The sequence below is a fragment of the Podarcis gaigeae genome, assembly GCF_964106915.1.
Source record: "Podarcis gaigeae genome assembly, chromosome: 9".
In the NCBI taxonomy this organism is placed as follows: Eukaryota; Metazoa; Chordata; class Lepidosauria; order Squamata; family Lacertidae; genus Podarcis; species Podarcis gaigeae.
The window spans coordinates 54053751-54080319 of NC_139685.1; the positions used below are offsets into that span (position 1 = coordinate 54053751).

Here is a 26569-nt window from a genome sequence, read left to right on the forward strand (position 1 = left end):
ACTCTATGCATTAAGTGTAGCATGTAGTTTGGCCCTCAGCTTTCAATGTGGGATGAAAAGAGCCCTGTGAGGAAGAGTCTTCAGAATCTATCCTGGAACTCTTCTGTTTTGTGTAGATTAAAATAAACTCATATTTGAGCATTTATCAATTTAACAAATTTATAAAACGCTTCGTGGTCTGAGGCAATCAGCGTAATAAACGACAGTAAATGCACAAAATTTAAAAAAACAATTAAAACAGTTTTTATAAACTGAAGACTAACAAAAACAATCTCTGCATCTTCTTTGTAGGCATTTAAAAAAATGATGACTTACGTGATCTCTCATTTTCCCCCATTCCCTTTCCTCTTCCCTGCATTAAGCCTGAGAACTTGCTCCTAGCTAGCAAGTCAAAGGGAGCAGCGGTAAAACTGGCAGATTTTGGATTGGCTATTGAAGTGCAAGGCGAACAACAGGCTTGGTTTGGTAAGAGAACATTCTGACTTACCCATTTCCTCTCTGTATCTAACCTGCTGTGCCATCTTATTCACATGGAAACTAAGAAGCTGCCTTATATCATTGGCCAGTCTAGTTCAGTATTGTCGACAATGATTGGCAGCAGCTCTCAGGGGTTTTGAGTCAGAGTCCTTTGCAGCTGTACCTGGAGTTGCCAGGGATTGAACCTGGAATCTTTTGCATGCAAAGCATGCATTCTCCCACTTCCTCAGGTGGGTGTGTTTTGGGCACTTCCTGTACTTTATCCCTAGTCACCATTCTAGCTGATTCTTCCCTCAAACAGCTCCCCTCCCAACACACCTCTTGAGAAATGCTGAGCATTAAATCTTTTTGTGCACAATCCTCCAGGAAGTTACTAGTGGCTTTTTTTCCACAGCTGCCATACAGCTGAACCTACTTCACAGGGTTGTTCTGAGGGTAGCATGGGATCTGTACCACCTTCAGTTCAATGGAAGAAGAGCAGGGTACAAATTTAATAGGCGGTGGTCTCTTATCTTCATTGTCAAAATGAAGTTTTGTGGGCCCAAGACTTGATTACTGTCATTCTTTCCCCTTCCCCTTTTATTGGGGCCTATATCTCCTGCATATAATGATACCAGGTCAACCGGGAGTCACTTTGTGAACATGATGATATCATGATAATACATAGGCAGCCAGGGTAGTAACATCACTGAGGGAAAACCAGATCATCAAAGATGTCTTGGAGTGTGTTGGATCACCTGTCATGTACCGCAGGCCTGATCCTGAAAAATCTAAGGAGCTCAGCTTACACCTGATTCTCTCTTAGCAATTTGCTGCAACCCTATAGAGCTCTCTCTCCAGGATGCTGGGGGAGGGAGAGCAGTTGAGGAAAGATAATTCAGAAATTGAGTGGGGTGCAAGTTCACTTTTCTAGAGGGGCTGAAGGAAGAATACAGGAAGCTTTCTCCCCATGTACCTGTTGAGATTCTCTGAATTCATTTCCCTTTTTCAGAGCTGAAAGCCTGAAATTCATGAGACTGATTCACAAATGCCTATTTCAGAACAAGGAGCAGTAGATCTCTTTCCCTACAGATAGTTAAAGTTGGAAGAGTTGCTGAAAATGCAGTAGACTCACAAATATCTAAAGTATGTTCTAAAAGAGTGACTGATGTTATATGGATCGTTTTACAAGAATGATACTTTCTTTTTTTAAGGTTTTGCTGGTACGCCAGGATATCTTTCCCCGGAGGTACTACGAAAAGATCCCTATGGAAAGCCAGTAGACATGTGGGCGTGTGGTAAGATCTTTTTTATTTCTGGGATTTTCTTTTTCTTCCTTTAAAAGCCTCCGTAAGCAAGCTTTTATATTTCATTGCTTTGCTCCTCCTAAAAACCTCTGCTAGATACTATTTTTTATAGACCCATTTTTTACGGTATATAACTTTCCAAGACAGTTTACAATAAATCATTGCAATATAATTAAAATCATGTGGACGTGGGCTGGCATAAATTTGGAGGAGGGGAAGGAGAGACTTGAAGGACGTTGGTAGGCAGGAGAATAGAGCTGACCGCTTTCCTCCTTCCTGGGCTGGATCAAGAGGCATGGGGAGCGGCATTTGAACCCCATTCCTGCTCTAGGGGGAAAGGGCAGGTACCTTTATTCAGGGGGGATTTGGGTGGAGTAAAGAGATAGTGAAAGGAGAATATAAACAGCCCTTCCATCAGCAAACGGCTCTGATCTAAATATTAGCCCCATTTCGCATCAACATAGCTCCCGTCCAAATCTGCTTCAAAGTTTTGTTTGCTTTTTTTATAAGCTGGGTGATACAGTCGCAGAAAGCTGTGTCAGTTCCCTTGGAAAATATTTATTTGAGTCATTTTGACTTAGTTTAATGCTATTGTCACACCACAAAAATGTTCTTGTAGATGTGGAAAAGGTTCAGAAAAGGGCGAACAAAGTTGATCAAGGGGATGGAACGACTCCCCTGTGAGGAAAGGTTGCTGTTTCTGAGGCTTTTTATTTTAGAGGGAAGGCGTGCAAGAGACGGCATTACAGAAACCTATAGAATTATGTGTGGCAAGCAGAAAGTGAACAGAGACAGCGTTTTCTCCCTCTCGCAGTGCTAGAACTCTTGGGCATCCAATGAAGCTGAATGTTGGAAGATTCAGGACAAATAAAATAAAGTACAGTGATTAGTTCAAATATGGAACTTGCTGCCAGTGATTACTAACCAACTTGAATGTCTTTGAAAGAGGATTAGACAAATTCATGGAGGATAAGGATTGCCATAACGGCTGTGCTCCGCTTACAGTTTGGAATCAGTATGCTTCTGAATACCAGCTGCTGGAAAATGCAAGAGAGAGAGAGAGAGAGCTTGGGTCCTGCTTGTAGGTTTTGCTCGGGCATCTGATTGGCCACTGTGAGATGGTGGACCAGATAGGCCATTGGCCTGTTCTTGCAGGCTCTTCTTATATTCAACAACAACAACAACAACAACAACAACAACAACAACAACAACAACAATCTTTATTATGGTCCAGTGACCCAACAAAACATTACAAATCAATACACAGTTCATACAGCCTACCTCCAGGTTAATCAAGCATTTTGTTTAGAATATAGGGCTCATTTGTTCTTGCAACCACCAATAAAAACTTTGCCACTGCCAACGTTCTAGCTTTTGTCCGGTCTTCCAGTAGGAACCTGACATAGTGAGCCTCTGATTTTCCCGGGAACGGCACCAGCAAGGGTAGTATCAGTTCAGCCCTGGCCTGCTCATACTTCATGTGTCCTTATTGTCACCTTCCCCAGGTGTTATCCTCTACATTCTCTTGGTGGGATACCCTCCTTTTTGGGATGAAGATCAGCACAGACTCTACCAACAGATCAAGGCTGGAGCGTATGATGTAATACTTCAATTTCTTGTTTTCTGATGATAGCTCACTATAATATGATCATAGTGGGGATGACAGTGATGCAAAACGGCCAAGTATTAGCTTGTGATTCTAGCGTCCAGTCATTCCTGCCTACCATTTTAATATACGAGCAACATTGCACAATTAACTGTTCAGGAACTTTAAAGAACTAACGTATGGGAAAAGCAGCTGTGATGTAACAAGAGAAACCACAAGATTGTATATCCCAGGTGTCCCCCCAACCTTTTTGAGTCCAGGAACACATACAGGGAACAGTCATTTGCACTACAGAATGCCTATTTCACTGAAGAAAAAATTGGAAGTTCTTATAACTGTCGTGCCCCCCCCCCCGACAAAACACCTATACGCCTGCCCCAAAGCAAATAAAACACCAACAGAATAAATAGCCCACCCCACCCCCATACCAAGTGACCTCTTCACAACCAGACAAATCTCCCTAACGCAAACAAAGCTCAATTAAAAATAAAAATTGAGAGTGATGGTGGCCTTTGTGGGAGCCATATGGGGTATCTCTGGGTGTTGTCTTGTTCATACGAACAAAGGCTGATTTGATTTCTTTTGGAGGTAAAACAAGGTGTACATTTTCAAAATAATAAATAACTGATGACATAAACAAGGGGTATGGAAGATTTGGTCTTCCTGGTGTTGCTGTACTGCAAATTCCCATGACCCACTGTAAGTGCTGGAGGTAGCTGATGGGAGCTGGAGTCCAAGAACATCTGATTTCTGTGCCCTGTCACAAACAAAACTGCCTCCATGTAGTTCTTAATTCCTTTTTAAATTGTCCCTGTCTCTATTACACACACCTATAACGGATGTTCCTCTCTATACAAACTCGCCCCTCCCCTTTCATTTTCTGGTGCTGCTTACATTTCCTCATTTCACTCTTCAGTTAGATTTGTCACAGATTCCCGCAGCTGTGATCTCTCTTGGTTCGCTTGCAAGTTTGCATATGTGTGCCCGGGACGGAGAATTGTGAAATGAGCCATGCAAGATACCAGCACCGCCTACAGTATATCCATCATACTTTCTCACAGCTCAGAATCCTTGAGTCTGGCAGCTGCAGAAGCGGCAGCCAAAAGACGTTTCAGAATTACGAGATGTTTTCCCCCCTCCTGTCAAGCTCATTCCTATGCGATGCCCATAGTGATGTGTTTTCAAATGGACAAATGTCTATTCTTCAGCATGATTATCCTTCTTGCTGACTCGGAGGACTCCTTTGTGCAAATTGCCTTTCATAATGTAATAGCCTGCTCTCAGGAGCACAGCCAGCAAACTTAACAGGTGTTTGTGCTTTCCCTGGTGATGTGGCTGCTTGTGGTGATCAACAAGCAAGGATTAGTGGCATTCAGAAGTGGGTTTCCCTTCCCACCTGTCTTAGGAGATTATGCTCACCTGTTCTCCCCAGCACATCCCTTCATATTGCTTGTTGTTGCTTTTTATTTAGATATTTTTAGGCTTTGCTGTGCCTCTTGGGGTCGTTTGCATTCTTTTTCTATAATAAAACAAACAGACATAAAGTGTGTGTGTGTGTGTGTGTGTGTGTGTGTGTGTGTGTGTTTCAATTAATTTTCTGGGTCCACTCCCATTTTCTGCTTCTTTGATTTGATTCAACTTGCTTAGAAATCAGGGGATTTGAAGGCCCAGAAAGCATAGAATAACAGCCATTGAAAATCCTTTCAAATTCTCTGTGTCAAAGAATCTTGATTATGTGTGACATGGGTATGGTTTCCCCCCCAAGTTTCCTTCACCAGAATGGGACACGGTGACCCCAGAAGCCAAAGACCTCATCAACAAAATGCTTACAATCAATCCTGCCAAACGTATCAATGCATCAGAGGCCCTCAAACACCCCTGGATCTGTGTAAGTAGGATTCTACTAGCTGTCTTCTTTGTTCAGAGGGCAAAGTCCAAAACTTGTATCACATGCCTTTCTATTCCACTTGCAGTAAAATATTTCATGATTTCCTTTCATGATTACCTGAAATCTCAGCTCAACAATGAGCCAGAGTAATGATTAGATTGTTACATTAGCCCAGGGGAGATCTGGGTTTAAGCCCTCATTCAGCCATGAAGTTCATGGTCTGATTGTCACCATCCCTCTTACTCAGCTAACCTCAGAGGGTGTTTGTTGTGATAAAAATACGATGGGGAAGAACTGAATACACCACTCTGAATTCTGTGGGAGGTAATTTGGATATTAGTATAATAAATAAATACATTTAGAAATATGATAATAAGAATTATTGCTGCCCAATGAGAATCATTTTTATATTAATAGCCAGGGCACCACAATTATAATTAGCATTTTCACCTTAAGGTGAATTATATTGTAATAATAGTCTGTAAATTCAAATAAGGTGTTGAGGGTATGTGTTTCTGGCTCACAGAACACCAGTTTCAATAACTGGAGTTCGGCAGTACCACGAATACTACAGTGGAGCACAAATACCTATCTCACCCTTATACAGTTAGCCCATATTAGCTCTTCTTCCTCACTAAAATGTTAGAGAGGTTGTGGAACATTAGGCTCTAATCAATATATGTGGTGGACATTTGAGAAAGTGACTCAGTTCTGGGAGGAAGTATTTGTTGAAATAAAAGCAATTACTGGACAAAACATCTTTCAGTGTCCAGAGCTGTTGCTGCTCATTTTTTCCCTGAGGCAGATAACATGAACTTGCATCTCAAACCTCTAATAAGTTCCCCTTTACTAGCAGGCAGGCTCATAATAATGAGTTGCTGGAAGAACTTAGAGGGTGCTGCTCTGACAAATTGGTACAATAAAGTATGGCAAATAGCACTTGTTGGAAAAATGGACTAATAAAATAAAATTGGCACAAGGTTTAAGGCACAAATGCTTTTTTTGTAACTCACTGGTATGGCTTTAGTGTACATATGGCTAAAAAACGAACAGGGGACTCCCTTCACATTATAAAACCTTTTGGTTGAATTAAGCTGCTTACCGCTTTCTATACAAATGGTAATCTGGGATAAGAATTTAGTATGTTATTTTGCATGTATTGCCTAAGCACCATCTTCTGGTGAACCCACAAGGACCCTGAGATTATAATCTGCCGCCTTTATTTGTTTGCCTCTCCCATAAGAGGTCCGGAGGGTGGCAACACGAGAATGGGCCTTTTCTGCGGTGGGGTTTAGGGTGGGATATGTTATTACTTAAGTGTACAATATTGTTATATCCTGTAAGAATCTACTAAAAGAAAAACAACCACAGTATAATTTTGCATTGTAATATTGAAGAAAACTACAATGCAGTGCAATACAAAAACCCCTCACAAATCCTTAACCTCACTTACCTGGGAGTCATTTCCATTGAATTCTATAGGACTTACTTCTGATTAAGCCTGGTTTAAATCCTGTTTAAATACAGTTCGTTATATTGAAGAGCCAACCACTTTCAATTAAACACTTCAGACTCTAAAGTTTAGATATGAGGACCTTGCACTGATATCTGATCATCTCAAAGGATTATTGTTGTTAAAGCAGGGCAATTGTGGGGTTGTTTTTGTTTTATTTAGTTGCAGAGCCAATCAAATGGTGGGAGGAGCCTTGTCATTTTCATCAAGGGCTCCAGAGTTGCCTCTGGCATCTGGAAGTAGCTCCAGAACACATTGTTCATGGAGTTTGTTAATACTGAATAAATTTGCAAATCTGGTTGCATGCACCAAAACACTTCTCTCTCCCCCCCCCCCCTCTTTTTCTTCAGCAACGTTCTACTGTGGCTTCTATGATGCACAGACAGGAGACTGTAGACTGCCTGAAGAAATTCAATGCAAGAAGGAAACTTAAGGTAAGGAAGCAAGTTTTCCCCCAGACCTCCTGCTAGTTGAGAAACTGAAAGCATATAGTTAGTGTCTCTTAAAAGCAGCAGGTATTCATTAGCTGAGTGTCTGTATTCTCTATGGCTGCTTCTCCCTCTCTCATACATGACAGTAACGTTTCCCTAATATTGCACCTCTTTTCCCCTTGAGTTCTCTCCTACCACCAAACAGTTTCTTGGGGGGGGGGGTTGGAGGGGGAGAACATTTCAAAAACAAAAGCCCTCTCACAAATCAAGTTCTCAGTAGACGACAGACTGGGAATGTTTATACATACTAACTGCATATGCATACTTCAGCTTGCAACATTTGACTTACCATCATTCTGATCCAGTACTTCCAGTATATTTGCTCCCCTCCCCTCTGAACTGTCCAGGAATGTTCCATAGATCATTTCCAAACATTAAAGAAAACAGAGGACCTCCTGCTCATACAGAGTTCCTCCCACTTCAGAGTCCTTGCAAAGATTTCAGTTAGCGACAGCACCTCTGTTCCATGAGTCCTGTTGTAGAATGAATGAGAGAGTGCCTGTTTGCACACCTCCACTCCACATTACTGATGATGCAGGGTTTTCTTTCAATAAAGTCTAAAGTGATTAACAAAGGATTTTAACTTCTCTTTTTAAAAGAGAAAAACGACCTACACATTTAGAAAATTGTATTATTCAGTATTAGTAGTATTATTATTATTTAAAAAAATGTTGGAGAGCTTTGCAAATAGTTTTGAACAGGCCTGTGTTCCTTGAGGCAATCTATCCTTTACACATTTTATGCGCCCTCTACTTATGCTTCAGGCAAGCAGCCAATACTGTATTGTTTCATTGAGATTTTAGCATGGGCTACAGTTCTGCCTGCCCATTTTGTAAAACTGAATTGCATCCTGGTCTTGGTTTTAATGTAGGAGATTGATACCAGTATTTTGAACTGTTTTTATTGTCACTTTGATTATTTGGTGTGTGTGTGTGTGTGTAAGCTTTTGAGTTTATCTCATCAAGAAAGGCTGGGTATAAATTTTAAAATAAAGAAGCATGTTACATAGTCACATGGGCCATTTAAACCTTTCAAATGTAGGGAATTGTATCCAACAGCAGGCCTCTGTGTGTTTGAAATAAGAGAGAGATCCTTTTGCTTATCTTCAGAAATACTGTAGAGATTATTGACTTACTATGTTGAATGTCTTTTTAGGGTGCCATTTTGACAACTATGCTGGCTACAAGAAATTTCTCAGGTATGTTCAGTACACTGTGTGACACCATATTGCTAATTGCTGAGATGTGGTATATGTTCCTGTGGTACATCAAAATTCGTTCATCTTTGCATGTGTCCAGATGCCATATTTGTCTAATACACATCTGTTTGTTTTGCATTGGCTAAGTAAGATTGGAGTGAGATGAAACTTCTTCAGTGGGCATCTTGTTAATTCCATCCTTCATCTCTGGTCATTTCTCACTGTCTTTCATTTTATAGTAGTTAGACATGGTTATTAGATCCGCTGGCATTGTTTACAACAACCTTCCCCGACCTGGTGCCCTCCACAAGTTTTGGGCTAGAGCTTCCAACATCCTTGACAGTTGGCCATGCCAGATGGGGCTAATGGGAGTTGTAGCCCAAAACATCTGGAGGGCATAAGATTCAAAACGATGACTTGAAACCATGAAGACTTTATACCATAACGAGTTCTCTTCTGTTTGGCATATTGCTATTCTGATCCCAAGTAGAAATGCTAGAGATACCTGGAAGTCCTTATTGAAACCTTTTCTGTCAAACGGCAGGTCAACTTGCATTTTGTTGATACTGGTCTACTTGATTTTTAGAGTTGTTGTTTTCGACATGCTTTTGGATGCTCCTTGGAGTGAATTCCCCTCATTTTTAAGGGCAGATTATGGCCGCATTTACATGTTTTGTTTTATAAGGACCTCCCGTTTGGCAGCCAATGCTGGTTGAGGAACCCAAAAATTATAACTTTAAAGATGGTTTGGAAAGTGAAAGTTGAAGACTTGCTAGTCCAGTTCAACCTTTCAAATAACTTTTCTACATGATATTCTCATACTAATTTGCAAAGACGTATATCACTTGAGAATATAAAATGCAAAACCTAGATGATACATAGATAGAAACATAGATAGAATCTAGAGAGCAATCTCCATTATCTTATTACTGACAAAATATCTTGCCAGCATTTGTTGAATTTGCCACTGCAGACAGTGCCCGATTACCAAATAGGGAAAGTAGGCACCTATGAGCCCAATATCTTTGTCTCCGTAATATAATTCATTAATTTATGATTAGCCTATCACATTTTAAACTATGGCAGAACACTTGAGATATATGGTGTCAAATTTAACACCTACCACTTTCAGCTGAGCATCAAAGTGAAGAAGTAAAGACTTCTAGCTAAAACCAGGCTATAATAGCAAATTATTCAGGTTAGTGAAAACCCAAACAGATAGCAAATAGCCCTCAAACTATCTTTTCATGGATATAACAAGTACTGAACCAGGATGCAGTTGTGACAGAGTTAAGTACTTTACAAATTTAAAAGTGAATGGGAGAGTTTACGCTGGTAATAGGAGAAATTAAAAGGCATTGCTCTTGTCAAGTACACAGCCCAGCCTCTCTGTTATACGCTAGGATAACAATAAACTACCAAGAACTGTGTTAATTTCCATGTAATAATCAAGTGCAAATGAACTGAATATTCTTCAGGTCCAATTGTTGCCACAAAAGTTTTAATTTTGCAGCAAGAGGTGTTAACCTTACCTTTTTTTGGCTGTTCATACCCACTGCTTGTGGGAAATGATTAAAATGGTAGTGTGGAATCTAATGAATGTTTTTATGAAACTGCCACACCCACCCATTTAACCTTAGTTCTAGTGGAAACATCAAACTAACTATCTTCTCAACAAAAATAGATTTAAAGATGTGTCTGGTCACCTGCAATGATTGTTGTTCAGCATCCTATATCCACTGTAATTTTCTCTCCTTTTTTGTAACCTTCCCCAGAACAAAGAATAATTTTAATATATTACTCCATTCATCCATTCCTGAATTGACCCTGTTCTGTTCTTTCCATTCTTCTTGAGTGGCACTTGCCTACTGTGGTTAATTTAAGAAAAGGTGCCATCCAGGGGAATCTAATTTTGATTTTTGTTGTTGCATCGCATGCCTTTTTGGGGAGTAAATTGTCCATAATGATGTATCTATAAAAGTGTTTTATTTATTTATTTCCTTTTTTTGTTGTTCTTCCTGTAATGTGGAATGTATGTTTCTTGTGAGGTAAGCCCCCTCGGGAGCTGAAAGGAATGTTTTTCTCTTCATTCTCCCAAACAATGTGCTGCCTGTCCCAAATCACTCTTGTTTTTTGGTTCGCTGTGTCTGGATGGAACTGGGTGTTATAGCAGTCCCGTGACATTATCACGCTGTGAGTTTCCGGCCTTCTCTGCTCCATTTCATTGGCTGCTGCTTGTGGGGGCAAGGGAACTTTCAGTGGGTATGAAATCATGGCATACTTTGTAGTACTAGATGTTACTGGGGAGAGAGAGAGGAGACACAAAGATGCTGTTTTTCACAACAGTCATATGACTCTAATAACATCCAGTTCCAGCCTCAATTCCGTTTCTTTGGGTTAGCTGATATATAAGTAGGACATTATTTAAATTCATGACCTTTTTACTATGAAAAATTGGCAAAAATGCAGGTCTTCTTTTTTGTTGTTCTCAATGGTTATTAGGGAATATACTTAATTGAAATTGGTCTGTTGCGAAACAAGTCTTTCATTGTAACTATCCTCTACAGGTTCAAATTAATGGTTACAATATTCTCAGTGTAAATCACCACTTTGTATATTTTGATACTGTAGCATGAAATATATCTCTTTTGGCCAAAATAATCCTGTGAGATAAGTTAAAACGAGAGTTAGTTTCCTAATTCAGATATCCATTTCCAAGTTTGCTAAACCATAGTTTAGTAATTGGGAATGAGCGTCAGAACTCCCCTTCCCTCCCTTGTCCCTTCCCTTCCTTGGCATGCCAATACCGTATAGCTTAAAACTACATCTTCCCATTATTTCTGGAACAATGTGATACCGTGCAGCATCAGGATATTTACCCACAGTTTGCACATGGTTTAAGATGGTGGTAGGTAAGCTGACATTAAACCACAGTTCCCCATTTTGGCTATAAAGGAGAACTGTGGTTAAAGCTAACCTGGATCTTCACACCAAGGAATGTGGGAGACAAGGGTGGAGCATGTTGTCCTGATGTTTCTTCCTGGTTGCTAAAGTGTGTTTTCGCTAGCTGGGAAATGTATATCTGAACTAAGCCAGTGATTGGTTCAAAGCCCAGCCCAGTGGCTTTTGTAGCTGAGATTAATTATGAACTTTTGGTTGGATATATTTTACTCACTGTCCATAGTATTTATTACTGCAGAAGGGGTGAATTCCAAATTTCTGGCTGTCATAGTTGTTCTGTTGATATACAATGAAATATAACCCAAAGAACTTTCAAAAGCCAATCCTACATGTGCTCATTACATCTAAGCCAATATGCCACAAGTTCACTAAGCTTAGTTACTAGCAAAGTTGTCATTCTTTTCATTTGTGCTTTTATCCCTGAATTGTTTTTAATGTTTAAAAATGTGTGCTCCAGTTGTACTGATTGCTGCTGCAGCATAGTGCCACAAATGGCTGTGACATTTCAAGGATATTGCCTCATTGTTTGCAGCAGATATTTAGCCCTAATGGTTGACAGTTGGGTTGCTGCTTCATTCTCAGATAAAGGACTTATTGTTTAAATGTATGTTGTATCACTGTAGTGAAATTGTAAATACGATAAATAAAGACCATGGCTTTCTGTATGTATGGGAAAGAGTTTATGCAGCACATTATGCTCTGCTATTTCCCACATGAGGTAATGGGTGATGCAAGCAACATGTGTGTACGATTGTTCATTATTTTTTCCTCAAAAAGAGGGCTATATTAATTGGAAAATGAACTTGCGGGTTGTTCACGAAGACTAGAGGTGGGGAACCTTAAATCTGGGTGCTGAATACAGTCCTCCAAGCCTATGTAGCCCTTTTCCAGGCCAGCACCATCCCTAACTGACCCTTCTTCGCACCCTCTGAGTATTTCTGCCAGATTGGAATGAGGCCTTGAACTCTGATCATTCTTCTTTTCCCCTGGATGGAGGACAAATGGGAGTGTGTGAGTGTGTGTAGAAACTAGCCTACTCTGCAAAGGTAAAAAATTCATTGATTCATCTGCCCACATTTCCCTGTGGTCCACCCACCACTGATATGTGACCTCTGGAGCAGAGTGGTCCAACTTTTCATACCAAGTAGGCCACAAGAGCACTTTGACATGGAACCTGTGGGCTGCACACTGCCTTATCACCTGGTGCGAAGGAGAGAGTGAGCCCAAAATTTGATGCCTCCCCAGCCCTCCTTCTGCCTTCCCAAAGCCAGCTAAGCAAGGTGTCCTTCTTTGGGAAGGAAGCATAAGGCTCTGGCAGGGTCCTAGAGCCCTCCCACCTTGTCCCCACAGCTGGGAAAGCACAGACTAGGCTTTGGGAAGAAGGTTGGAGGACTCTAGGAACCTGTCAGAGCCCCCACACCTCCTTTCCAAAGCCCAGCACCTTGCTTACCAGACTCTGGGAAGGCAGCGCAAGAACTGCAGGGAGGGGGTGTCAAATGTTGCCAAGGGTCACCAAAAAGGCATTGAGGGCCACATGCTGAACTGCCCTGCCTGGAGGCAATGTGGCCCTCAGGCTGGGAAGAGTTCCCCACTCCTGATGGAGATCTATGTAGGTATAATACCCTACACAGGCATAGCAGATATTTCCTTGTGTATGCAGTGGTGCCCCCATCACCATGCACAGGACTCCATCTGGTAAGATGCCAAACAGATACTCAAGTTTCCCTGTTTTCTATTTAGAGCACAGTAAAATATCTGCATGGGCAATTCTTTCACTTGTACCAAGATGGTTATATTTGCATTGATAATATTGTGCAATTTCCTCAAAATATATTGTGAAAGATATAGTTCCAAATGCATTTATAATTTAGAAAATTGCTTCCTTTGTGATTATCAACATCATACTTTCACACATGTGTATTATTCTGAACCACCTTAATTTAAAAGAAAGTGATGATATCTGTCTAAATATTGCAAAATTTTAATGGCAGTTGGGTTTAAATTCTTAATGATAATCTGACCCTAGTCTTTTCCACGCCGCTTCTATTGGGGCAAATTCCTTGTGTGCGCAAAGCCACAGTAAGATAGATGTGACAACCAAAGAAGAGGGAAATAAATGATATTGTGTATCTGCAGAGTATTCCTGCTTCTGGCTCTCTTACTAAAAAGAACCTGCTGAGCACCATCCAGGAGAAATTGTTTACAATTTATAGCATGGTCATATGTATGCAAAATATATATGCTTAAATCAGTGAAAAGTTTCATTGGATAATAGCTGAGGTTTCATTGAAGGCAGTGGGATTAAAATGTTTAGTCTTTTTAATTTCAGCTACAGTACGCTTTACAAGCAAATTGCTGGAAACAAATCAATGCACCAAACATTCTCTTTTTCTTTTAACTACACAATGGCCCCAGGTATGACACATGATATTAGTCCATCCTTGGAACCTGATGTTTTTTCTCAGATGCTCAGTACTGCAACTTGCATGCATTTTTCTTGGGCTTTTTCCAGTATTCTATCAAATATATTTATCCGTAGCATTGTTGTTCTTATAAACCCATCTACAATTAGTAAAGATTGGTTGGACCTAGGTGTTATGAGACAAATAGTTCAGTTGGTAAAGCATGAGAAACTTAATTTCATGGTCGTGGGTTCAAACCCCACATTGGGCAAAAGATTCCTGCAATGCGGGGAGTTGGATTAAATTACCCTCGTTGTCCCTTCCAACTCTACAATTCTATGAACTAAAAATGTACCAGTCCTTTTTTTGTAACAAAGCATCTCAAAATAGTAGTAAATGGTCCACTTGTTTGCAGCACCTAGGCTTTAAGACTCACTGCACCTGTAACATGATAATCTGCTGGGCTTCCAGATACCTTTCACAGGTGGATGTTTCAGTGCATGTGTTTTAAACTGCTGAATGGCAGTGACAAACTGTTATTTCTCCTTCACCTCTATGCCAAAAAAAAATTCTTGGGATATAACGGTTTTGTCTTCCAGAGAGGTTGTTAACTGTTCCAGGTCTGCATGAATGATCTAGAGATCTAATAGTCAATATTACCTGCGTGTGGAGGTTTTAATGCTCTACACTCAGCAATAAAAATCTTACTGGTATTATAGGCATCTATACTTAACAATTTGAAGAGATAGATAAATAGGTACCGCTCCGGCAGGAAGGTAAATGGCATTTCCAAGCACTGCTCTGGTTTCGCCAGAAGCGGCTTAGTCATGCTGGCCACTTGACCTGGAAATACTGTCTGCGGACAAACGTCGACTCCCTTGGCCAGTAAAGCGAGATGAGCACCGCAACCCCAGAGTCATTTGCGACTGGACTTAACTGTCAGGAGTCCTTTACCTTTTTATACTTAATATGTTGTTGTTGTTTAGTCATTTAGTCATGGCCGACTCTTTGTGACCCCATGGACCAGAGTACGCCAGGCACTCCTGTCTTCCACTGCCTCCCGCAGTTTGGTCAAACTCATGTTGGTAGTTAGAGAACACTGTCCAACCATCTCGTCCTCTGTCGTCCCCTTCTCCTTGTGCCCTCCATCTTTCCCAGCATCAGGGTCTTTTCCAGGGAGTCTTCTCTTCTCATGAGGTGGCCAAAGTATTGGAGTCTCAGCTTCAGGATCTGTCCTTCCAGGGAGCACTCAGGACTGATTTCCTTCAGAATGGATAGGTTTGATCTTCTTGCAGTCCATGGGACTCTCAAGAGTCTCCTCCAGCACCATAATTCAAAAGCATCAATTCTTCGGCTTCTTTATGGTCCAGCTCTCACTTCCATACATCACTACTTAATATAGATACAAGCAAATATTTAAAACAAAGGCAACTGCAAGGCAGAATATAAAAATGGTATAGTAAGATGTTTTAAATGTGATGATAAATGCAAAGGGTAGAAGGGAAGAAATACACCCAATTTGTTCATTTGTTTTGTTTCATTGATTTTGAATTACATTGGCTGACATTGTTTATTTCCTTTCAATTTATAGCAGCCAAGAGTTTACTGAAGAAACCTGATGGAGTGAAGGTAGGCTACAAATACTGAGGTCATCTAACGATATGTCTCATTTACTTTTCATTACCGTGTGACTTTCCAAATTCTCTTTACTTTGGCACCGAAATAACTGGTCCTCTTCCTTTAGGGTTTGCTTTTTAAGAAAAAGAAAATATATATGCTTGAATAAACTTAAGTCACTGCTTTGCAGCTGATCATGGACCGGCCATTTGGGAAGGCAGCCTCCATGTGTCCTTGGCATTCCATTTGTCAGAAGGTTATACCTCAGGGGTTGGCAGCCCTTGAGCTGGGTTCTGCCAGCAGTAGTTGGTGTGCTTTGGCGGAAGTCAGTGCGTAAGTTTACACCGAATAAAAGATGTCTGTAAGAAGCAGAACAATCTTGCAGTTTTCCTGTGTGATTTAGAGTTTCTAAACTTGGGTGACCTCAGAATTCCATGATAGGACAGAAGCTCTGTAAATTAAAGATTCTGGGTAAATACTTTGCAAAATAGCCAAGGAAGAGCTGGAGTGGGGTGGGGAGGGAATATTTCTTCTTCCCAGAAGGACTTGTAAACACAAGATAAAGCAATCCAGCTACTATTAGAAAATGTAACTTCCATTTCTTCTATTTTGCAAGTTTTCATTGAAATGTGTATTTGACCTCAGCTTTTATCTTTGCAACTTTTATCTTTGGAAGTTTGTTACTTACCTTTAAATATCTAATTCACTGTATATTTCTCTTGGACTCATTACATGTATACCCTTTCATAATTCACTTAAAGGCACCCTAATCACTTAGGTCCAACTTATCTTTTTCAAATCCAGCCATTGGCAACCTATTGCTTCCATGGACCAAGCACAAATTCCAAGATTAACTGGACCTATTTCAATATATTGCTTGAATCACTGAGGGGAATACAGGGTGTTCGTCTCCACTGCCTTCAGTCATTTGGGGACAAAAAAAGGACATTATCCAAAGCCAACCTGGTCCTTTCCAGTGTTCCTAACTGTTTAATTTCAATAGGGTAACTTACCTAAAATGTGGTCTAATTCAGACAGCTTGTTTCATTCAGTACTAATGAATGTCTGTAACTCTCTCTGTCAAAATTGGTCTGTTTAAACAGTAATGCTAAGTATAATTGTTGCCAACACTTTGCCAGTACCACTACACCTATGGGGGTCTTCTTTGCTGTGTGTTCAGGACTCTGTTTTGCGTTTGTGTTTGCAGTCCTATGAAGTGGCGGGTGGAAAGTGTGCATCTTATCAAAGTATTTGTTTTCACAATTTTTCTCATGCAGGAGATCCCACTCCCATCCTGAATACCTGTATATTAGGCTGTTCTTAGAACAAACAAACAATATACTGTTCTCCATGCATTGATACCTCAAATCCAACCAGTCACATTTTTTTCTTTTCCTTTCCCTCTGACTGGTCAAATCAGAAAAGGAAGTCAAGTTCGAGTGTTCAGATGATGGTGAGGATCTTTATCTGCCAGATTTTTCCTCCTGTGAAACGTTCACACTTAAGAGATGAAATTTTTGCATTTAGGTCTGTTGACGTAGCAAAAGGAAGCTGCAAGACTTTTAAAATACCGGCTTGTAACTTCTGCATCAGTTCAGTGTAACATGATGTCCTGAATTAATTGCTATCAGTTCTTCCAGAGCCAAGGTCACAGACGAGGGTGAGAAACCTGTGTCCTTCCAGGTGTTGCTGCACCTCAGTTCCCATCAGCTCTTGCCAGCGTGGCCAGTGATGATGGAATTTGTAGTACATCAGCATTTGGAGACCACAGATTCTGCACCCATCTCAAAAACCATGCAAATATCAGTGCAAAGTAGATGCAGCAATGGCCAGTGCAACTGTTCTGCTACAATATCATAGTTAATCAAAAAAACCTTCTGTATAGTCATTGTGATCTTCTGGTATTAAAAGTAGATGAGATTTCTGAAAATGTAAGAACATGATAGGGCTGTCCCTTCAATTATATGTTGAGGTGTTTGTAATATGAAAACCGAGTTATTGCTCAAGCCAGTGCCCAGTTCCTGTGAGTATTGTGCAGTATTTGCAATAAACAATAAAATTTAGTCTCTGCTTTTACCCTTTCTCTTACACCACTTCCTGTATTCCACTGCAGGTACCACATGGTGTGAAAATTTATTCCAACATTTAACTATACATTTCATTCCACTTAAAAAGAGCAAGTGCTTCTGAAGGACCCTTCCATACTTGTCATTCTGCTGATGATTAGTAAAGCTCTGTAGGTAGTTCTTGATAGAGGTGGACGACTACATTCATGGGTATTTTACCTACAGATGCACGAGCCAAATAAAAACAGAACAGACTACTACCAAACACTGTGCAATGTCATATGAATTAAGCAAATTTAAAGTTGTCCCTTGATTAGCATAGAGGACAAAGGTAGGTAGCAAGCAGAGCCAAGTCAAGTGCAGATGAAGGGATGTGGAATACACAGTTAGGTGTATGTCTGGGCTGGTAGCAAGTCCAGTGCAAAGCTTAACAGGCCGTTTGCCAAACATACTACATCGTTTATTATAAGATACTCTTTTGAAACCCACTCAACAGTCCTGTAACTAATGTACCAGTCACACATTTGTTGACGGGAACGTTTAGTTCTGGAAGGGTGGGTAATTGCCTCATGACATCCTGCCTAACTTTATATGACTATAGTCAGTGTGGTGTACCTGGGAGATCAGGGTTCAAATCCCCACTTAGCCGTGAAGCTTACTGGGCGACCTTGGGCCAGTCACAGCCTCTCAGCTTAACCTGCCTCACAAGTTTCTTGCAAGGATAAAATGGGGAGGGGAAGAACCTTAAACTCCTTGAAGAAAAGGTGGGATATAAATGTAAACACTACAGTCCAGCTCAGTATCCAACCCACTGTCTCTGTGCAGGTAGATATCCTCATAGAAGGACGAGGTTGAGTGAGGGGCTCTTCCGTCAAAAATAAGTAAATGGTGAATAGCATATTTTGAATTGTGCCTGGCTCTGCAAAGTGAGCTTCATTTGCAAGAAAATCTTCTTAAATTCCTGTTTCCAAAGTGTGTCCTTATAGAAACCCTACCCAAACTGTACAATCCAGCAGTGGGAGTTCTGTCACCCCACTGACTTCAACAGAAGATGGATTGTGGTCAGCATGCTTGCAAGAAGGGTTTTACCTTTTGACACACAGTTGACGTATCTTTCCATTGTTAATTGCTTATAATTAAGAATATTCCACAGCTGTTTGAATATTGCACAGCTGTTGCTTTCAGTGGTACCACCAAAACTTCCTTGAACACAAATAAGGTCGTTTCCAGCTTTAATAATTCTCAGAAATAAGTGGTAGGTTTCCAAGGAACATTTCCAAGTATTTTGTAGGGCTGATATGTTACTTTAGCTCAGGAATGAGGAACTCGATTCTTACCACCCTCACCTGTGGCGAGCCAAGCTTGTCCTTTGCCTGAGGGGTTTGAAATCAGCTCTGTGAGAAAAGGCACAGGGCTTTATATGCTCCATTGATCAGTTGGTTGACAATGCCAGCAAGCACCATACCTGATGTCATATGTAATATATGTGTGGCAAATGGACTTGCCTTGGCCAAAAATTGACTGAGCTCATGTCAAGTGGGGAACCTAATTAGTAATTAGTCTGCATAATCATAAAGGGCCTGTCCCCTTTTCGGTCTCCAATGGGAGCTTCCCCCCAAGGGCAAGAACAGTTTTTGGGGGTGTGTGGGGGGGGTAATTCTTATCAGGAGAGAAAGAGCTAAACCTGATGTTGCTTTCCCCCCTCAGTTTATTTACATTTTGAAAGTGCATGTTAATTATTCATATGCAATTAATGTTGCATCTTGTTTGATCCTACTGGTAATATTACACTACTGGTAATACCTCCCATCATTACAGTAAATAAATACTTCCATGGATCTCTCTACACATTTTGTGAGGGGGCTGGAATACAACTTCAAATTGTATATCTGCACTTGTAATATACAAGTGAATGTCGCCACCCTTTTTCGATCGGAAGCATGTTCTTCCAGAGATGAAAGTTGCTTGAGTGATACTTTATATTTGATTCCTGCTCAGGATACCCATATTGACCCCTTTTGTTTGTGATCATTTTGCTTTTCTTCTATTTTTAGAATGATACTTTTGTGAGGGCCAATTTATATTTTTCTTTTATTTATTTATTGCTTGTGAGAGCAAGCAATCCAAACCCATGGTTTTGCACCATATGTAAGGGGAGCCAGGGAGCCCAGTGCTTAGCTCAGGCCTATTCTAGCAAATGCACATAGTTCTAAACTGTAGTTCAGCAAGCATCATATGTAAACCAGCCTATTTTCTTATGGTACACAGAGAAAAGCGTAAATAGTGCATTTTCTTTTTCTTTTATTTTTTGCACGTGCTATCTTCGTAATTCCAAATCTAATGTAGTCACTGTTCAGTAAGAAAAATAAGTGTTTAATTGAAAACACATTGTGAGGAGGGATCATGAATACATACCACACTTTAAATATATTGTACGGATTTCTAAAAAGTTCTTTGCGCATACACACACACACACACACACACATTTACCTTCAGAGGTACTCCTGTGGGAACGACACTGTGTGTTCAAAATAACTTTGTTAGTACATATTGCATACAGCACTACTGGTTCTAGAAGAACAAGTAAACAAAGCAACTTAATTGAAATCTGGCTAATAATGTAGTCTGGCACCTCAGAGCTTATTCGGAATTCTACCACTCTGGGGAAAACAAACCACCATTGTTGTGCTGCACAACACCATGTGCTTTGATTGCTGTTATTGTAAATCCTATTGAATGCATTGTTAAGTCTCCCATTTTACGTATCTGAATCCTTTTCTGTTCTCTTATTGAAGCAGACAAAAGCCTGGTTCATACATCATGGTAAGCCATAGTTAATGGTTTACCATGAGTGCACAAAACACTGTGCCCTTCACTCCTGCCCTCTAACTAGCAGGAACAACAAAGCACTATCTCTGGCTTAACATTATACCCGCGGTATGCTTCACTCCAAACTATGATTGGTAAGCCAAGAAGAAACTTTGGCTTAACAAAAGGTTTTATGGTGTGAAGCAAACCACAATCCTCAGTTTAGACATAACACGAAGCCAGTGATGATGCTTTGTTCCTCTTTCTAGGCGTTTTCTGCACACTCATGGTAAACGATCAACAAAGGCTTGTGTAGCACCCAAGTATCCTCCACTGTGTTACTTAGTTGAACAGGGATCTGTGCATGCACTGATCTTACTTCATTTATCTTAAGAACTCTCAAGGCATATCATTCATAATCCCATTTTACAGGTAAGGCCAAAGGCAATTTATTCCACACTGTGAATTCCATGGGTTACACCCATTTTTTTTACAATCTGGACTAGAATTTTAATGATGTGAATCTCTTAAGTTATGTATTAAAATAGCTACAACCATTCATAAATATAATTACTGCTAATCAGGCCCTCAGCATTGTTAGCATAATAATAATAATAATAATGAGATGATGATGATTATTATTATTATTAAAAATATTTTTGTACCCCCACCCATGTCAGTGGCTTGCCCCAGCCACTTTGGGTGGCTTCCAACACAATATACAAAAACACAACAACATCATACATTAAAAGCTTCCCAATACAGGGCTGCCTTCAGATATCTACAGACGGGAGGGTGTTCAACAGGTCAGACACGATTACTGAGAAAGTCCTCTGCCTGGTTCCCTGTAACTTCACTTCTCACTATGAGGGAACTCATTGGAGCTGCACCTCAGTGTCTGGGCTGAACTATGGAGACAGAGACACTCCTTTGGGTATACAGGGCCAAAGCTGTTAAAGGCTTTAAAGGTCAGCAGCCAACACTGGGGAATTGTGCTTGGAAACGTACTGGGAGCCAATGTAGTTCTTTTAGGACTGGTGTTACATGGTCCTATAATAAGAAAAATACACCTTCAATGCCATGGGTTTACAAAATGTATTCCTACCATTGCTTTTTCTTTTAAAGCATGCCAACCAATACTTTTTGTACTGCCTGATTAGTTATCTGAGTAGGTTAAAACTGGACATCCCATGTAACAACATAAAATATTTGTTCTGTTTATAAATAGACATTACATTGAGTTTTACAAATGGTCAGCTAAGATTTATTTGTTTCCGTTCTTGCTTTTCTTTCACATGTAACATTTTACCTTCTCCGTTCTTTGTGTTAGTGGAGCATTAAATATTCTGTATTACTGATCAGCTAAACTTTCTATCTTATTTATATGCAGCTCTGCAGTTTGCTCCTCTTACAGCTAGAGCTGGTAAAACCAAAGGGCACTTTTTCACCAGAAGATATGTGACAGCTCCTTCTGCCAGTTTTGGTTATAATTAAATTTTACTGAATCTAACTTTTAAATATTCAGTTTAATTCTGTTATGAATAAAATACTTGATATATAGGTGTGGATCAGCATTTTAAATGCATCTAAGAACTGAAATAGTTTTGGGGGTTTATTCTAGAGAAAATGTAATTAGCTTTTCTGTTGTCTTTAAGGCTATGTCATTCTTGCCTGGTTTAAAACTACTCATGATATTAGAGAGAAAAACAAATTAGTTTTCTTCTTGAAAAGGGGTCTTCCATGCTCATATTGTTCACTCTGTGTATATCACTTTAGCACACACTTCCCGGAATACAAAATCATGCCTTTTTAATACTCCGCATTCACATTCTGCCGAAAAACATAGCTGACATCTTTTCCTGTATTGCCTTGAAATGATCAATGGTAAAGAGACTCTGTAAGCTACAATATTTAAATTATGTTGAATATACATTTTCTTTTCTGGTTCAATTGATTCCCAGTTGTGTCCAGAGAACCACCTTGCAGCATGCTGTAACACATTCAGACCTAACTTAGGGCAATAAGAGTGTTTTTGAAACAGTAAAGCTAATAACCTTTAAATATTTTTATGTCCTGCCTAAATATATAGACTTCTGGAGACAACACGTATGACAAAATAAAATGTGTATATGGGCCTCTAGCTTAGTTGACTCCCAAGCTAAACTCAGACCTGGTGCAGTATATTAAATAGCATCACATCCAAAGACGGGAGGTGGTGAATGGGTCATTGGAAATGTAGGCCTATTCTCTCTCATTTCCTGCATTAATTGCATATTGCTTGGTTTGAGCTTTTAAAAAAAATCTTAGTAACATAGCTGAAACCATACATGTCTATATAGCACCTCCAGGGGCATTTCTTTGTGAACGACACTGGGAGAAGCTGCTATAATACCTACTCAAATCTGTTGTCATTGTTGCCTTTGATTTTTTATAAATTCATACCTCCGTCAGTCTTTATCTCCATATCTATATCTGTGTATAAGTAGTCTATATAGGGAGATATAGATATGATTATCTGCGGTGAGAGGTCTAAGGCTTGTTTGTTTCTATTTTTCTGCATACCTACAGATAAACAACAAAACCAACGTGGTAACCAGCCCCAAAGAAAATATTCCTACCCCAACGCTGGTATACCTGGCTTTTTCCTTTTAACTTGCTTTTGAGTTCTGTTTCTGAGTTTTCTCTCCCTTTTTCCTCCTCTCATCCCTCTTCCTTGCTCCTTGTTTGCTTTCTAAAATTTTGGCGCTGTTTTTTTTTTTCCTCTTGGGAACTTGGGATTGCACTTTTTTATATATGCATATTATTTATGTGTGTGTATAAAGAGGGAGTTGATTGTGAAACAGTGTGTTTCTAATTAGCCAATGTGACATGGAAAATGGATGTGGTTGTGCAGTAGCATTGGTAGCCGTAGTTGAATTTCATTGCATGCTGTGTCAGAAAGTGAATAGAATGTGCTTTTGTGTTGCCCTTAGCTCTTCGTCTGATGAGCGTTCCAGTATTTATAAATGAGGCTTAAACAAACTTTCTTCCTACTTTTTTGTCGCTAATACAACGTGAGTGTCAAAATCAAGGAGAGCTAACAAGATTATTGCTAGGCAACAACCAAGTAGACCTTATTCAGCTTCTCATTCTTTACTTTTTTGGAAAAAAAACACAGCAGGGCTTTGCAAGACTTCACTTACTGGGATCAAGAGGCATCTATTTCTAAAGCTGGTTATATACCACAGCTAATACAGGCATCCCCAAACTCGGCCCTCCAGATGTTTTGGGACTACAACTCCCACCATCCCTAGTTAACAGGACCGGTGGTCAGGGATGATGGGAATTGTAGTCCCAAAACATCTGGAGGGCCGAGTTTGGGGGTGCCTGCTTTAATACATAGGAGTCATTACTCCATAATAGGCTCTGCGGTGAATGTGTAGCTCATGAGTCATAACCTTGCTTAGGTTACTTATACTCATTTCTCTAGGCTATGCAGCAAAGCCTCAAAATTAAAAACCTTTCCATTAACAATTAGCATATTGTCAGTGGCATCCAACCTACTATGTTTTGGTAAACCCTTTTGAAGAAAGGTCTTTCCAGTTTTAAAGTACTGGCACCTGTGGTTTTGTGCACGACAGCACTCCCATTGAATATTCCCCATGGACATTCCCACTACTAAGTATTCTGAAAAGTATTGGCTTCATAGAGTCTTCTACTAGGAATTGCCCAAATGTGTGCCTGTGTGTCACCAACCCTAGAGATACTCCAGCAGATGGCTGGAGGGATATTAGACTCTGAGATGACAGCATTTCCTACCATGAGTGTTAATCTCTGTGAAATGAAAGGATCTGAAGGTAGCAATACTCTTTTGTGCTTAGGGTTTTCTATATCTTTTCCTGAACCTACTCATCCCATTTTGGCCCCTTCTATAACTTTTATAGGCTGCATCGTCATTCTTTAGTAAATTGACCTAGTTTACCATGGTAGTTGCCTTTTTGCCCAGTGGAAACTGTGAGCTAATTTTTGGAGGTGGAAGGTTAAAAAACTGGCCAGCAGTTTGATTTGGAAGACCTTGTGAGAATTGGTGCCTCTTTAGATCTCCTTCAAAGCCCTGCACATGTGTTAAATCGTGAATAAGGTCTTTGCATGCTGCTGCAGTAGATACGGTGGCCTTCCTTGCTGGCTTGCCAGTTTCATCCTCTGACAGTAGCTAACTTTGCCTTAGCTCTTGTCAGTGCTTAGCCCTTGTCATCTGGCTCTTCTCGTTCTCCTTCTCATGCGCGAGAAATCTATTTACCGAGAACTGTTTTCTCTCTCTTATTTTGTTCTCACTCAGGAGCCCCAAACTACCGTAATCCACAACCCAGATGGAAATAAGGTATTCAGAAAGAACCAATACTGTCCTGCACTTTTCAGATTCCACATTCCATTGAGCCCCCTTGCCAAAAGAAAACACACCCCACAGTGTGTGCATTATGCGGGCTTTAGCTAGGCAATTAGCTACCTGGTATTCAGTCGTCTAGTGAAGCCTGCAGAGAATTGCTTCTCTTGTAACGGAATCCTGCAGAGAGCCCTTTTCTGCACTATTTCTAAGTTTCCTCACCTGTGCCAGAGGTGCTCTGGTAGGAGCTGTTCCACACTTTTGGTGTACATCTCTAGCTTCTAACCTGGAACTTAATGTTCTGGCAAAGAAAAAGAAGTTCCTCCTCAGATGCAGAGTGTGGTTCAGGCTTTCCATATGCAACACTTTACTGAAGAAAGGCACATTTGGAGATTTGTCCCATCTGTTTTTGAGCATGTTCATTCATTGTTACATAACCTTTTATTTTGGGAGGGGGCGTGTCGGGGTGCTTGTTGCAAATTTTATGATGAGTAATGGGCAGCACACAAACCATACACGTAAAGATGATAAATGCCCACGCACTCTTCACTGTGCTATCTTCCATACATTCTTCTGCATCAGACTTTCTTACCTGATGCTCTCTAGATGCTGTGGACTGCAACTCTCATCCCAGCCAGAGTGACCGATGATCAGGGACTGGAAGTTGTCATCCAAAACCTATGGAGGGCATCAGATTGGGGAAGGTTGGTCTATAAACAGGTTCAAGTTCCCCACCTCCCCCAAATAAGAAGCATTTCCTGTACATGAATAATAGTTCCAAGGATGAGGCTATTATTGGCCAGGAAAGTAATAGTTGTAACTTGTGTCCAACTCGGATTTCACCTTCTTGGGGTGTCCTTGGAACCAAGTTTTTCTGTCTAGCTGAGGGGGAAACATTAGAGCCAGGCCAAAAGCAAAAACTTTAAGACTGCAAGGGAACCAGTAGAAGGGGAAAGGGAACTTACTAGCCAGTGGACCTGAAGCTCTCCCCCCCCCCGCCCCCAGCTCTGTGCAATGCTCTTCTTCACTGAACTTCAGACGTTGTTCAGAACATCATCCAGATGCTCACATCTGGGCTGGCAAGGATGTTCTCTGGATTCCATGAGTATTATTTTATTGCATTTTTGGTCGTTTGTTTTTTAATGTCTGCTGTTTATGATGGCTGTGTTTGTTGGATTGGATTGCATATCAATTTTTCCCCCTTTCCTTGCATGGACATAAAAATGGGCTAAGCAACTGTTGAGCCATGGCTGGTGTGGTAGTGCTAGAACCCTGGAATTAGCAGCTTTCCTTTGTGGGAGAAAAGGAACCCATTTTCTATCCTTTTGTCACTTTTGGAGAGTTAAATTTGGGGAAAAAAAGTGTTTGCCCACCAAATTTCTAGTGTAGCTCTCAGTGGTGGACATGTTGCCTATCCCTGGACTAGGTAATCCTGTAATTGGTACCCCATAATTAACTAATCAAAGAAAATGTAATGGTATGCTCGGACATCACTATTCTTTTCTGATTTATTTCATACAACAACTGACAGATACCCTGTTTTGTGTTTGTGGATAGTACTTGTAGTTCACACTACGGGCCTTTCTCAAGCATGTATCCCAATTTATCGTATTTATATCTCCAGTTCATTTGCATATTTATTTTACAGTCTCTGGTATATATATAATATATATAAGGCAGATTTTGATGTTTGTTTTGCTACCACCTGCTCATGAACCACATTTTGTTGTTCATATTGTGTTGAAATATGCAGTTTACAGCCTACATTCGCTAACACTTGAATTTTCGGTTTTCACTTGAATAAAAACAAAAAAACAAATGGGACAAAATGATCCATAGCTCTTTGGCATGACTACATCTACTTGTTCTGTACCATTATGGAAAATTGATAAA

The 26569-nt window shown here is 40.3% G+C and overlaps 1 protein-coding gene across 11 annotated transcripts in view; it reads left to right on the forward strand.

The window, feature by feature from the left end:
• The window catches only part of CAMK2D (calcium/calmodulin dependent protein kinase II delta), a 143261-nt gene that overhangs the window by 90922 nt on the left and 25770 nt on the right, over positions 1 to 26569 (forward strand). For 3 of the 11 annotated variants that reach the window (XM_083756645.1, XM_083756636.1, XM_083756637.1), the window contains 7 exons: positions 363 to 465; positions 1671 to 1754; positions 3269 to 3363; positions 5135 to 5257; positions 7121 to 7204; positions 8417 to 8459; positions 15414 to 15451. In XM_083756645.1, coding sequence (XP_083612771.1) covers positions 363 to 465; positions 1671 to 1754; positions 3269 to 3363; positions 5135 to 5257; positions 7121 to 7204; positions 8417 to 8459; positions 15414 to 15451 — 570 coding nt within the window. Of the gene's footprint in view, positions 1 to 362; positions 466 to 1670; positions 1755 to 3268; positions 3364 to 5134; positions 5258 to 7120; positions 7205 to 8416; positions 8460 to 15413; positions 15452 to 16859; positions 16893 to 22881; positions 22942 to 24631; positions 24674 to 26569 lie in introns of all 11 variants that reach the window. The other 8 variants (XM_083756638.1, XM_083756635.1, XM_083756640.1 and 5 more) reach the window with 5 other exon arrangements.